The sequence below is a fragment of the Triturus cristatus genome, chromosome 3_1, assembly GCF_964204655.1.
Source record: "Triturus cristatus chromosome 3_1, aTriCri1.1, whole genome shotgun sequence".
NCBI classification, from domain to species: Eukaryota; Metazoa; Chordata; class Amphibia; order Caudata; family Salamandridae; genus Triturus; species Triturus cristatus.
In genome coordinates, this window is record NC_140583.1 from 954967932 (window position 1) to 954983709 (window position 15778).

General features: G+C 43.4%; 1 protein-coding gene across 4 annotated transcripts in view; it reads left to right on the forward strand.

Moving 5' to 3' along the window:
• NMI (N-myc and STAT interactor) overlaps window positions 1-15778 on the forward strand; it is a 382827-nt gene that overhangs the window by 186755 nt on the left and 180294 nt on the right. For all 4 annotated transcript variants that reach the window (XM_085645599.1, XM_085645600.1, XM_085645598.1 and 1 more), the window contains one exon: window positions 3609-3765. In XM_085645599.1, coding sequence (XP_085501725.1) covers window positions 3609-3765 — 157 coding nt within the window. The remainder of the gene's footprint in view (window positions 1-3608; window positions 3766-15778) is intronic.

Below are 15778 nucleotides of genomic sequence, written 5' to 3' on the forward strand. Positions count from 1 at the left end.
AAAGGTATTGCGTTTTAACAATGAGGTCATTCTAATGACCACGTTGTAGTGGAACGCCATGTAAATGCGTAGTAACATGCTATATTCTTATCTGGGCTAACGAAATGGCAGCTGGTGTGTTTGATTTTACTGTGAAGTTAATGTAGGCCTCAGCCGTCTTGGCTGGCGTACTGTGACTTTGGATAGGCTCTTTGGAAAAGTATTCAGTAGTATGTGGATCCTTCCCTGGACGATGTACAGTAGTATAACCATACACTTGTAACCATAGTCCCCATCGTTCAATGCGAGGAGGCATTTTGGCCTTTGGCATTCCAAATAAAGTCTGTAAAGCTTTATAATCAGTAACTATCATAAAAGGTTTTCTGTAGATGAATACACAGAAATGTTTACAAGCCCATACCACAGCTAAGCTTTCCTTTTCAAGTTGTGAGTACGCACTTTCTGTTTGGGACAAACTTCTGCTTGCATATGCAGCTAAGCTTTCCTCTTCAGGTTGTGAGTATGCACTTTCTGTTTGGGACAAACTTCTACTTGCATATGCCAGAATTTGCCTTCTAGCATTCGAGTGTCCAGGATAGTGCCTAATCCGACTGCATCCTAAATGAGTTGTTTAATTTTCTTAAAATATTTCTCACCTTCCTGTGACCAATGAAATGAGACATTTATTTTCGTCAAGTCTTTCAACTGAGCACTTACAGTGGCAAAGTCTTTTATGTATCTGAAACAGTAAACTGGCCATGCCAAGAAATGAACGCACCATGGCAACATCGTGTGGGGGATCAACATTTGACGTCACTTGTACTTTGGCAGGATCTGGTGTCATGCCCCCTTCAGAAAAGATATGGTCAAAGAATTTTAGCTTTCTCTTATGGAAGTCACACTTGTCTGTATTTAGCAAGTAAAGTACATACTTGTGTAAGAGCTTGATTGTGTTCTTTTTGTGTAGCTCCGAAAACCAAAATGTCTTGTGTTTAATTGTCGCTACAAATGAACCATGACTTGTTAAGGGCGTCGATGCTGCCCATGTATACATTTTTGGTTTCAATGACATATATTGTGGCAATGGAGTTAGTTCATTGTAATTCTCCTCAGGCACAATGTTTATTGAGGCACCACTATTAATAATGAAAGGTAGCGAACAACCATTTACTTTCAATGTAATCTTTGGACAATGTTTAAATGTCTTTGGTGCTGTGGCATGTCAGTTTCTCTTTGACTGACATTTTCCTTCACAAGCGGCCAAACAAACATGTGCATGCTTTTCAGAGGTAACCATTGGCATGGTGCAATAATTTTCATCACTTTAACTTGATACTGATACAGAAGAACTGTTTGACAATGATTTATATAGCTATCGACTTCGTTCAGTGTTGATTTGTCTCCACTGATGTCACCACTTTGCCTTGTGGGTGTACCTTGATTCTGGACCGCTTTTGTCTTTGAGCCGTGATGCACTTACTTTTTCCTTAATTTTGCAACCTGTCACCAAATGGCTCTCCTTCCCACTGACTTTACATAACTGTCTAAGAGCAGGACATTTACCTTTGTGTGGAAATGAAAATCCACATCTAAAACACAACTTATTTTTACGAGTAGAAAATCAGTTTGTATCATTCAGTCTTTTGTTTTGGCTTTCTTTTCACACTCATGACTGATTCGTTCTGGGCACGTACTGCCTCCACGTTAGCAGCTTGTCTATCAGCACACCACTCCTCAGCTCTGGCAGCCATTAATACTCACTCCAGGCTAAGAGTTTCTCTCAGCATTCATCGTCTGAATGAATCTGACAAGCATCCGTCAACTCTCAGGTGCATAGCTACTTCATCATTAAATTAAGTGAACTTATAATTTTGGATAAGTGTGGCGAGTCTCTCCACAAATTCATCAGTGCTTTCACCAACTTTCTACCATTCTTGGTTGAAAATGTTTCATTCATAATCAACATTTAGCTTTGGATTAAACTTGAGATTCAACACTTCTTTAATCTGATGATATATGATTTATTTATTGGTTGGCAGCATTCCCTTGATGACTTCTTTCACATCATCACCAGCTAGATTTTCGAGATACTTGATAATCATTTTATCAGTTTCTTCAAGCGCATAAATGAAATCATCAAATGTCTCTATGCAAGCAGTCCCTCTATCGCCAATGTTTTGCTTTTTGGCGGTATTGAATGGTGGTGGTGGTTTCAGGAAAGCAGCAGCGTTGTAGCCGTTTCTGGGAGTGGTTGGCATTGAGGGTGGAGCCCTCTTCGGCATGCGAGTCATCTCTAAGGCCTTGAGATGTGCTGGCCTCTGGATCATTCTAAATGAATTTGGGAAAGACGACCTCCGTCTTCACCGCCATTCTCACAGCCTTCCACAGTTCCGAAGATCTCTTTGGTCGCTTTGGATTGGTACCAGTTTGGTGAGAACAACCCCTGTGCTTTGCCTGGGCAGCGACGCCTGGCTCTGAGGTCGTACCCGCTCACTTTACTCAGGTACTTGTGAGTATAGAACTGTTTTCTTCTTAGGTTTCTCTTTGCATGCACTTTGTCTTCACCACTTTCTAATTGTAATATTATCTTCCGCTTTGTGAATATCAATAACTACTCTTTGAAAACCTGGTTGCATCTGACTTGTGTGTTTACCCTCCAGATTACCTATGACTGTTTATTGCGGAGCAGCATGGTACCTTTATGTATGACCCGACCAGCAGGTTCTTGGTCATAGATACGAAGATTTCTTTGCAGTGCTTTCGTAGTTTGTAACTTCTTTACGTTGTCTGGAGTTGCCCTTTGACTTCACATGTGTTAACCGTCGGTTACTCATACGTGGCAAGTATGAGCATTTTGTTTGGATGACGACAAACTCTCTAGGAAGGCATTGTCGATCTTTGGGTTACGTATCCCCTAATTCATCACCAGTTGTAGCGTCCTCCACAGTCTGAGTTCCCATAAAAGACTATGTGACACACAGAGCTCAGTAATACTCGTTTTTATTTGTGGGCACATAACTGCAAACCCAACGTTCTAAAATAGCTTTAGTGCATTCTGCTCTAACGCTTATGTCCCTATTCTACGGAGTCCATCTGGAGCAAAAAGGGTTCCATCATTTCTAATTCTCAAGAAACTACAGGATTTACATTAGTGCTATTTAATACAATTAATTTTAAAAAGCCATCATAACAATACAGCATGCTTGGTAGAACTCTAGACCTCACTCCAAGAATGGCTCTGCTAGGCCTAATAAAAGACCATGTTGATCGAGGTGCGGAGAGTAAATTCATTGGGGTTGTCACATTGGTGGCCAAGCGGGCGGGAGTGCACTGGTGTGCCCAACGAGAAAAACCTATCTACACTGCAAGAGGAAGTCCGCGCAAACATGAGAAGATATGGGGGAGGTCTGGATACGCTAGACTGAATATTGTCTCTTATAATATTACAGAGTCACCTGTGATAATGATTGCTAACGTGTGTTCTTTTTGGGTTTGGAAAATAATAAAATGTGTTTATTAAAAAACAAAATACAGCTAGCTTATAATTTCAACAAACTTAATGCGTTTTTCAATATTGCTGTTTTTGTAATATTGCTTTCCATTTAAAACATATTGTGCCTTTTAATCAGTTCCAGAATGATTTGCCTGAAAAGAAAGTGAAATTTACTGAGGTTGATGACACTGAAAATAAAACCGAGAAGATCTGTGGCCAGTTTTATGTCACTACAAAAATTCCATTTAAGCTTGAAGGTGGTCAAGCACTCATAACATTTGAGGAAGAAAAAGGTTTGTAAGATCACTTTTTTGCCGTTATGCTATTTCATATTACAGAGATCAAAATCCTTGGTTATATTTTTTTATTATAATTCATTACAAGCATGTTCACAAGCCCCCTGTAAAGACAGGCATGAATTTCCCTCACTTCCAAACTTCAATTAATGTACTCTGTGAAGCAAAAGCTACTTTACAAGACACTGGGTTAAGCATCAAGATTTCGTGTGGGGCTTCCATAGGAAGCCATTATGGTCATTGGTGGATTCCAAATTCAGTTACTCACTGCTCTACTATCAAAGAAGTGGGGAAACTAGTTTTATTTCTCCTATGTCAGAGCAGAGAAAACAAGTTTTGAATCCAGTGATTGAGTGGGTGATGACTTACTTGCCACGTTTGAGTCTCCATGGACTGTGGAGAGTAGGTGGAATGGTGAATGACAGTCAGCCACCTTTCCGACACCACCTGTCTTTTTAGGGTCTCTGTAGACATGATGGAGGTGGGGTTATGCTAGTGATACTCTTGTGCTACCATTTGCTATCTCACCTGTAGACTTTGGGCCTCTGCAGAACCATGGCTGAAAACAATTTTCACTGAGAACTGACAGAGGCTCAAACAAACAATGTCATCAAGGTGTAGGCTCGCCACCCTAAATCAAGAGTTGGGAGTGGAAGGCCCTTAAGGTGGTTGGGAAGTTAACAGTGTTGGGGAGGGTGGCAGAACCACATGTTTACAGACATTTGGGTGGGTTTAGTGTGGTATGCAGGTGGAGGGTGGCAGAATGTAGAGATGCTTGCCTATTTCCTTATTTGTGTACCTGCTGAAAGTAATAGCGTGGCAGTGTACTAGGTATATATTTAAAAAGTGTTTGGGGCCTGAGGTAGGTAGAAGTTGCTAAGAAGAGTGATTTTGTAGAGGATACCCTTCACCCATCTTTCCTTCGTTTACCAGAGGGTGCTACAGGATTCCTAAATTAAAATTATAGATCACAACTTTAAGTAACAAGAAGTTTTCCATTGCCGAGTTTGAAGTGTCCTCCTCCTCCCAACCCCCTGCCCATCTCCAAACTGTACTAACTGTAGCACAGACAATCCAGGTATTTATCTGCATCTTTAACTTGTCCCTTGCATAATAGAAACCATGAACCTAACAGACAATTAGCAGAGTGCATTATAGGTTTCAGCTATGTCCAATTATATGTTGCACACCTGAATCATACTCCTCCTCCAGCACACCAAAGATGCTGCGCCCCAGTACCAAATAGAAGGACCTCTTGTCCCGCACGCTCAGCACCAAAATGCTTCCTATATAGGATCACAACATATACAACACTGCCAATCACTCACTTCTTCCTAATGTACTGTGATACCCACCTTGGTGTATGAAGCGCTGTGTAACTGCTAAACTAGAATGCAGTGGACAACTTTTGTGTTGACGTTGATTGCACTTGGAAACCCCTGGTGCATAATGGACGAATTTACAGATTCGCACCATTTGCGAATGCAAAATTGTTTGATACATGTGGCCCTAGGCCATTTGGATGAGTTCTTATGATCTTTTGATCCACCATGATGAACACCACTGACAAGCTCAGGAGCCCCTGGCGCGAATAGGAACTATGTTTCTTGCTGTGTCCCTGTCCACAGCCTGCACGCATGCAGGATACCATGGCCCTCAAGAAAGATTTGAAACTGAGCACTGGCCATTTGGTTCCTGTGATGTGACAGGAATACATAGATCTAACATTAGACAGGAATTCTTATTTCTTAGCAACCCAGGGACGCTGGTTTCTACAAATGCAAAATGACTGCCTGTTTGAGTCTGTTGTGGAGTAAGCTGATTATTTGTTGTATCCCAAGGATAATGTTAGTCACATTAATCTCCCAGGGTAGGAGATCTTCTGATTAGGCAGTCTAATACCTTGCTATTCTGAATGAAGTTTAGAGCTTGTCAATGAGAGTGATGATTTAAGTTGTTGGTTTTGATGGCCTCACTTATAGAAGGGACTGGTGTGAGAAAACAGAATAATGTAAACTGTGGGAGAGAACTTTACAATGGTCACTCTTAGGTAGGTAATCTTGTCCCTGAAGTGTAGTGCAAGGACAAACGCAGTTGGGGCAGGAAGACTTGTAAGACTGAAAAGATATGCTCTAATGAGGCTACTTAATTCTGCCACCACTAATCTCAGTCAGAAACATAGGTCCCAAACGGTGCGACAAGGTGGACGAGCCTTTTCAGTCTAAGCTGCTCAGTTGTGGACTAAGCTTCTGCCTCCTTTGAGAGCACATACAGGCTTGCTGAAATTCAGAAAAGCATTGAAAACCTGGTTGTTTCCAAAGTCAAAAGATGCCTGTATAAGTATATAAATCCAGTTTTTTCTCCCTTTCTATACAACTCTCACCTTAGCGCCAGGATATTAGTCTGGTCACAGTGCACTCTATAAAATGCCATAAATAAATAAGCCCTGTGCCTTAAGTTCTTCTGTTACCCTGGAAGGTACAGAAAGCCTTCACCGTTTTAGTTGCCTGGATTCTGAGAGCAGCAAAGTCGTCTTTACCTCGTGGATCTTGGCATTGTTTGCTTTCAGCTGGAATCTGTTGCTTTCAAGTAACTCTGCCCCTTATTCTGACCTGCGTAGTAATGTTGAATAGATCAGCCAGTCTTCCTACCTCAATTTGACTTCACAAGTAATGTGCACATTTCACACTTACTCTGTGATTTGTTTCCCCGCACAACGTTTTCCTGGTGATACCTACAGACTTTTTTTTTTAAAGGAAAAGATCCCTTGATTCTGAATCTTGCAACATGTCAGACTCTGAAAGGTGCGGTCAAATTAATTTGTGGTAATACCACCAGCTGTGATGCTTTAATTATCATAGAGTGATATTTCTGAAACAAAAGCTGTGTTTTTCAACCAGTCGTTGAATGACTGTAGGTATCACTGGAGCGTTCTGTGGGAAACGCTGTGTTCAGTCTCTGCCAAACTCTTGTTTCTAGTATAATTGGACCAAGGGGGTGTTGGGAACCAATTGTGTGTTGGGAAGGTGTTAGAGCAGTCATCCTTGGAGTGGTCTTCCCCCAAACCTTTTGCCTTTACCCCTCCTGTTTTCTGAGTTTCATTTTGTTGGTATTAGTCCTCTGTGTACTTCACCACTGTATCCTTGTCTTAATTGCGCCATCTGATCCTTTAAGTGTTCATTTGTTACAGTAATTCCCAAAGTGGAAAGACCGTACAGACAGCGCTGTGAATAAATAAGGCATTACGTACCAGTTTGCCAAATATCCAACTAGTGGCCAATTTGTGTCTCACAAAGTTGTATGCCATCAGTTGTCCTGGACATGAGGAGAATCAACTATGTTTCGTAGTATTGCGTCCCTGGCAATCTACCTGCTGCCTGTCCAATTAGAAACATTAACAGGTATTTGAATTCTTTCAGAACTGTTTTGATAGAATCGTGCAAAGATATTAACATCTTCTCTCGTTGTGAATACTTGTTTTACAGTATCAGTCTCTGCACGCACGTACAGTAGTTCGCCTCACTGGTAATTCTTGAATGACAGTGTACTGGTTGCAAATTTATTAGCTCAGTAATTTTACTGAGAATGAACTTGAAAAGCAGAAACCTAAGGGTAACATTTTCTAATGTAACAAGAAGTGGGTTTGCACTCTTTTACATGCATAAAGTACATATCCATTTGAAGTAACAAGTATGCTATGTTCCTAGAACAAGCCTCAGTATATCAGAGAGCTAGTATAGCAAAAGTGGAGTAATACAGACCTGTATCCTGGGAAAATATTTTGGCACTCAGTCACGCCAAATGTATGGTAAAGAGTAAGACTCAGAGGTCCTGAACGCAATTGTTTGCCTGTGTAGAGTGTTTTACTGGCTTACTACAGCTGAGGAGAACTTTACTTGAGATAACCTTTTGAATACCGTCCTGCATGTGTATGCCACTTTCTGCTGTTTATGACTGTGAGAGAGTCAAGTTATTACTTTTTCATACATCTGGTGTGACTACTGCTCACTCATTTCTGAACAGATGTGATATGATATCATGGAGCATTTTCCTCATGAACCCTGTCGTGTAGTATGGTAATGAAATTCTACACTATAGTTGTGGAAATAAGCAAAAGTTGGAAGTTTCTGTGTGAAACCTCAATTTCTGAAGACTATGCAAAGTTTATAACTTTAAATAAATTAACGAGTGGAAAAAAGGATTGCAGAAATCTCACGAGTAAAGCATTAGTGGAATTCGCCGACTTATACAAATAAACTGGACGTGTTATTGACTCTTTTGTATTGAACACAAAATATCTGCATACTATTGTTCTGATTGGACATCACTCTCCGAACATACCTCCAAAAAATGTTAGGTATATTCATGTAGCGTACTCAACCATATTTGCATATTCCTCATGCTTTGAAACACGGTTTCATACAAATTTAGAATTATGAAGACATCTAAATTATCATAAAATGCCTCATTGAAAAATATTAGGATCTGCCACTAGGTGGAACAAAGCGGTACAAAAGGGGGTGGTAATGGACGGAGCATCAGAACCAATCAAACACTCACACCCAGTCAACAGATCTGGGTTTGATCCATCACCATTCTTTAGCCCACTCTGCCACCCCAGTTCAGACATGGCCATATGCAAATCAGTCTGACCCTGTGCCTCATGGGAACAGTCCAGCCCGAACTGCCAAGCCATGCCTTCCCTGGACCGGAAACAAGCTTCCTAGGACCGGTTCTGGCATTTCAGCCGTCTTCAGCCAGGCTTGCTTCCGGTCCAGGGAAGGCATGGCTTGGCAGTTCGGGCTGGACTGTTCCCATGAGGCACAGGGTCAGACTGATTTGCATATGGCCATGTCTGAACTGGGGTGGCAGAGTGGGCTAAAGAACGGTGATGGATCAAACCCAGATCTGTTGACTGGGTGTGAGTGTTTGATTTGTTCTGATGCTCCGTCTATCACCACCCCCTTTTGTACCGCTTTGTTCGCCATAAGTTGGCAGGGTATGCTCAGACATTGAGTCCCTTGCTCACTTTGCTACTGGATTCAAGCAAGCCTGGCTGAAGACGGCTGAAATGCCAGAAACCGGTCCTAGGAAGCTTGTTTCCGGTCCAGGGAAGGCATGGCTTGGCAGTTCGGGCTGGACTGTTCCCTTGAGGCACAGGGTCAGACTGATTTGCATATGGCCATGTCTGAACTGAGGTGGCAGAGTGGGCTAAAGAACGGTGATGGATCAAACCCAGATCTGTTGACTGGGTGTGAGTGTTTGATTTGTTCTGATGCTCCGTCCATCACCACCCCCTTTTGTACCGCTTTGTTCGCCATAAGTTGGCAGGGTATGCTCAGACGTTGAGTCCCTTGCTCACTTTGCTACTGGATTCAAGCAAGCCTGGCTGAAGACGGCTGAAATGCCAGAAACCGGTCCTAGGAAGCTTGTTTCCGGTCCAGGGAAGGCATGGCTTGGCAGTTCGGGCTGGACTGTTCCCATGAGGCACAGGGTCAGACTGATTTGCATATGGCCATGTCTGAACTGGGGTGGCAGAGTGGGCTAAAGAACGGTGATGGATCAAACCCAGATCTGTTGACTGGGTGTGAGTGTTTGATTTGTTCTGATGCTCCGTCCATCACCACCCCCTTTTGTACCGCTTTGTTCGCCATAAGTTGGCAGGGTATGCTCAGACGTTGAGTCCCTTGCTCACTTTGCTACTGGATTCAAGCAAGCCTGGCTGAAGACGGCTGAAATGCCAGAAACCGGTCCTAGGAAGCTTGTTTCTGGTCCAGGGAAGGCATGGCTTGGCAGTTCGGGCTGGACTGTTCCCATGAGGCACAGGGTCAGACTGATTTGCATATGGCCATGTCTGAACTGGGGTGGCAGAGTGGGCTAAAGAACGGTGATGGATCAAACCCAGATCTGTTGACTGGGTATGAGTGTTTGATTTGTTCTGATGCTCCGTCCATCACCACCCCCTTTTGTACCACTAGGTGGAACAGGCCACACATTATCATGCAGCTAGGGATATGAGATTCGGCCTATTGCCCCCAGACAGCAGGAGGACCTCATTGACTTTGGCTGTCCCCATGCAAATGCAACCCTTTCCCTTCGGCAGCCAGATGATCCAATGATAACCTGCCAAATGTCACCAATTGACCTGTGGTAGATAGGCACAACAACAATCTTGCTTAACTTAGTGGCAGTATGTAAAGTATTTATCCAGTACACGAACAGTAATAAAGGGAAAATACAGTATAAGAAAAATCCCAAACTAATTTAGAAAAATTGAGCACATTCTGATTTAATACAATGAGACCAAAATGTCAAAAATCCAATCAGTAGAACCAGAGTGATGCAATTTCAAAGTTTTAGGTAAGAAAAGCGCCCAATATTCCACCGCCCCATAGGCGGTCATCTGGTTGTGCTAGCCCAGGGGGGAAGTCACAAGTACAGGCTGACTGCGATGGTGCACAGGCCGGATAAAAGGACTAGGCTAGTTCTGCTGAAAATGTTACCTTCTCAAAGTCCTGCACAAAGAGTCCATTTGCGGTGGTGGAGGCCGCAAGGAGCAGGGAGATCGCTGTGGATAGTTGGCACTTTAGCGCGAAGGGTAGGCCTCGTGTCACAGTCTGCGATGTAGCTTGAAGATCGGACATTGTGGACGGTAGTTGCTGGAGCTTCGCGTTGGCGGTCACTACAGGCTGTCGTTGCTGTAGCGTGATGTGCAGATCTCGCATTGCTGGTCGTCACTGGTGGTTGCTGTAGCGTGAAGAGTTTGGCTCACTGGAATGTGGATAAATTCCAACTGACATGCAGGAATTACCATCTCACCCTTTTTTGCACAAATGACTGCAAATGCCCCTTTGATAAGATGAAATGTATGCTCGTTAAGGGGTGCAAAATCTTAAAGGGTATGGTTTTCAATGTTGAACTAGTGTTTACACATTGTTTCGTCAGAGCCTGCTTGACTTCACACCGGGATCAGCACATTTATCCATTCAAAGATCGTGCATGTGACCAGGAAATCTAGCAAATAGCTGGATTCTCTGCAGTTTAAAATTAGTGTTGCAGTCATGAAAATGCTGTGCCCATGGGAGTTATCATTGGTCTTTTGATAAACACCTATAAAGTTGGATTTTGTCTTGTATTTTGAAACATTTACATCGTGTTTTCACATCTCAAGTAGCACTTCTGAACATACACATTCTTCCTGTGCAGTAATTGTGGGATATTGTCCCAAATGGCCTATATTTGTTTTTTTCTGTATAAAATATTTTATTAGTTGTACAAAGGCTTTGGTACTCAATTTCGACATTATCAAGTACCAGACAAGCAGGCAGAGAACCAATCCTAAGTGGCCTGAACCATTCAACGTTAAAATAGGTACTAAACACAGCATCATTTCACTCCGGCATTGGTGAGGTAATCAGGCTATGAAGTAGTTCCACCAGCCACAGTCTCAATTACAGGCAATAGTATAGGAGATGTCTGCTTACTGAAGCGGACCAAGAGTGTCCGGAACATATGAAGGCTTTATGTAACATCCTCAGCTCCTTAGTTGTCTTACCAGTTATCACAAAAAGGCTGCGCTGTCATTAGATGATTGTGAGTTAGTCGCCATGGCCCGGGCTGTAGAGATACTGGCTCCAGATGGTTTCGAAGATATGTAGCTGATTGTTAAGTTTATATATCAAACGATCGTGGGATGTCATCACTGCCATAGCCTTGCACCATTCTGCTGGGGTCCGGGGCACTGGCGATTTCCATTGGCAGTGTGTGCATAGTTTTGTCATAGCCTGTGCCGCGGCCAGCCAAAATTGTTTGACTGTCCATAGCTGGGCCTGGTTGGATATGGTGAAGTAAAGCCAGCTCAACAGAGGGGTGGAGGTCGAGATCGCTGAACCAAAGCAGTGAGGTCCAGACTAATAAGCCTGAATGAGGTCATAGGACCATAGGATGGGAATGATGTTGCCCCCAGGTTTGTGACATCACCAGCAGACGTCAGAAGCTGCCAGACCAGCAACGTACAGCTTGCATGGGGTTCAGTGCCAGCTGTGAATGATTTTAAAGTAACTGATTTTGAATCTTGATTCACAAAGGTACTTGCCTTGCCTGGCAATGAGAGCGGTCCAAATTTAGTCCATCGGGGCTTTGGGCAGATATGGACACCAGCAGACTAGCAGGGCTTGTGAGGTTGGTTTTGAAAGCAGGAGTTTATCAACAGACCATAAAGTCCTGGGATGAACTTTCTGTACATTCCCCATTTCTGCAAATATATGTGCAGCGTTGAATCTTGTATCTATCTCATCTTGCTTTCAACAGATAGCTGCCACAAACAACTCTGCAGTTAGTAATATTGCACAAGGGTTCTTTCCTGCAGTTGAAAGTGTTCTTGTAGTTCATGGAAAGGCTTAATTTGCCCTGCTGTCAGGACCTGGGACAGCAAAAGTATACCTCTGTGCTTCCACGTGGCCCAGATGAAGAGATTGCCTGCTATTAGCAGCCCAGGGCTATCCCTACTTGGTCCCTGGAGATGAAGGCAGTCATCTAAGTGGAGGAAGAATTGCACCTTCTTCCATATTTGAAAAACAGCTGATAGCACAGGATTGTCTGTGGCTTCTTGAGGGAAGTATCCAAGGTAGAGCATTTGTTAGACCGTCACGAAGTGTTGGAAGGCTGTTCCAGGGGTCATCCAGTATGGTGTTTTGAGGTCTGAAACAAAGCAGTAGACTGTTTGTGAGAGATTTTGTGCATAGTAGTTCATGATAATGACTGGGAGTCTCAGGCCACCAGATGTGGTGTCCGCATAGTGTGATGCATGGCCAGGCGAGGTTTGTCAATCTGCCTGCTATAAGACTTGATCAGACCATTTATGCGGTGTAGTAAGGTTTGCGGGACTGAAATCATTAACATACCAAGCACATAGTTATAGCATGGAGCCACCACTATTTTGATTGTTTGAGCACTGATTCTGAGAGACAAGTACAGAGTGCTCCATTTCATAAAGTCCTGCTGCATTTGTCCAAGTAACGGTAAAAGGATGGAATGGACCATTGTATGAACTGAGGAGCAGATCCTACTGCAAAGGTACTTAATTTGAACAGGTTTCTAGGCCAGGGGCCAGGTCGATAAGGAGGACGCCTTTGTTTTGGTGATCATCAGGAGGGCCTCACTTTGGTTCCAGTTGACTTAGTAACCGGAAAACATTGAGAATTCTTCCAAGACTGTCATCAAGGCTTGCACTGAATGTTCGGCAGAAGAGAACGTAAGTAGGATGTCATTGGGTATAGCATGAGTTTCAGATGACCAGCAACTGTAGGGATGCCTCCTGTCTTTTCAGAGATGTGGATCGCAGCAGCCAGCAGCTACAGTCCTAACAGGAAGAGCAAGGGGGTACAGTCAGCATACCTGGCACGTTCTGCGGTTCATGGAGCTGGTGCGTGAATGAACACCTTTGGTGACCAAGCTGGCAGTCATGGAGGTATAGTGTCAAGAAGTCATTGCAGTGAAGTTGTGTCTAATCCCATGCTGCCCATGGTATGGAATAAGTAGCTGCACTCCACCCGGTTAAACGGAAAGGGACACTTTCTCATCTACCATGGATCTGGGAAGCCATGATAGATAAGCAGTGTGCAGAGATGGTTCCAAGATGGATGTCCAAGGATGAAAGCCCACCTGTATTTTGTGTACTAAGTAGGGTATTACTACTTTCAGCCAGTTGGCCAACACTTTAGAGAAGATTTTAACATCACTGCTGATCAGTGATATTGGTCAGTAACTGGTGCAGTGCAGAGGGTTATTTCTGGGTTTCAGTAGCACTGTTATGTAGGGGTGAAAGAATTCTAGCTTCAGTCCACCGTCCCCCTGTGTCTCCCTGAACATTATGCCCAACAGGAGGATCAGGTGTTCCACTGTTGTTCCTCAAAACTCGATTGGGAAGCTATCCTCCCCCAATGTCTTTACGAGGCATGCTTTTGATAGCATCTGCAATTTCAGCATTCGTAATGTTAACATCAAACTGTTCACGCATGGCCGTAGTAAGAACATGCTAGGGCAAGCGGTTCATAAACTGATCCTCTGTAACAATGATAGATTGAGCTTCTGAGGTGTATAGATGGGTATAGTATGACTTAGACTCCTCGCTTATGTCCCTAGGATGAGTGATTATGGCTCCAGATCAGTCATACAGCACCAGGGTGGTCATCTGAGAGTGTTGCTGTGTATATTGCTAAGAAAGGAGCCATGTTGCTTTGTAGCCATGTTCACATTTCAATTGTGGAAGCCAATTTAAATCCTTTTCCACAGATTCGGAATGGAGAACATTGAGATCATATTTTCTTCGACTTAGTTTCTGTAAGTGGATGGGTGTCGAGGATCATTTGTACTTGAACTTCCCTCTCCATTTGCCTATGCATGGCAGCAGTTATGCTTCTGGTATCAGCTTTTTCTTTCATCGTGACACCACTGATATAAGCTTTACCTTATGCCCAAAAGGTTTTCTGCAAGGCTACTGAGTGTTTATTCAGGGTGATTTATTCTTTGAGGAGCACCTGCCGTTCCCTTTTTTAGTCTGGTTGCTAATAGTATTGAGTATTCATTCTCCTGGATTGGGTGGTTTTAGGATGAATTTGTAAGTCCAGCCGAGGAGCGGTCCAAGATTGAGTCGATGGTTGTGCCCCAAGAAACATTAATGAGGCCTGAGCGCCCACCAGTGTTACATGTAGGAGGACCAATAAGGAGCTAGATTGGAAACATAAATCGAGCTCCTTGTAAGAAGAACGTTGTCGATGCTTGGTATAGCAAGAACGTAGCAACCATGTGGATCTGCCATGAGTGGGTGACTCTGGCCGGCAAGTTTTTGTGGATCAGGATTGCCATTCCAGATTTTTTGTAAGACGCTGGGTAATTGGCTGCGATGCCTGGTTACAGAGTAGTCCTGGATCCTAAAAGTATTTCTCCCACCCAATCCCTTTGCTGCTTGGCAAAGTCCTCTGGGGACCGATGTGTCTCCTGAATGAGTACAATATCTGGTGGTTTAAACGTTAGGTAGTACAGTACCTTCTTTCAACGGAAATGACTTGTCATGCCATTGACGTTTAAGGACCATATCATCAGGGGTCTGGTCTGCAACATCTCCATCAATAATTCATCAAAGCAAAGAGAGGTGGAAACATTCCATGGTTGGTACTGCAGCCTGTATTGATGAACTGTACAAGTACTTTAAAGCAGCAGAGAACTCTCACAGAGAAGAGTTCTGGCCTTCCTACAGCGCATTCAATAGGTTCCTCTTGGTGCAATGTAATAATGGTACAGTGTTGAGGGTGGTGTTTATCATCACAATTATGGTTTCAAAGGTGAGCAAGATTTGTCTCTTTCCCGCGGTTGCTCTTCCTTCACTGTAGTTAATATAGAGTCTATATAGTCTTCAGCCTCCTTGGGGGTGTGGAGGGGGGGGTCATTGAATTCTCTAGTGCCTCCATTGAACGTCAGGCCTAGCCCACCCAGTGGTGCTACCACTGGGTGGACCAGGCCATATAGGATTCCTCTTTGTTTGTGCGCTGGTCAAAGTACAAATAAATCATTCCGTAGGATATTCTTGGTCTGGGAAAAATCAGCAAAGAAGGCCGCCTGAGCGTTTTATTGGTATACCAGCCTTGACACTTTGCTGCCGGTAAATTTAGATTGATGTGGGTATAGTGCAGAAGGTAGACTATAATTGGCCTGGATTGTGAGGACTGGGTGTTCGTTCCGCGGTGTAGTCTGTGTGCATGCTATATATCCAATTGGCATCTGAAGGTGAGGCTTAGCAGTTGAGGATGAAAGGATTTCAGAAATTGGATAATGTTGTCCCCTCCTTTGTTCCAGCGGGTTACCAACCTCAGGTACACACTTACTATACATTCTCTAGGGCCCATAAACACACTCATTCATGTAGGCTAGTAAATACCGCTGGGGTCAATTTATTGTGCTAATACCTGTAAGATGAATTTTTATCTGATTATATCTTACCAAACCTCTTGAT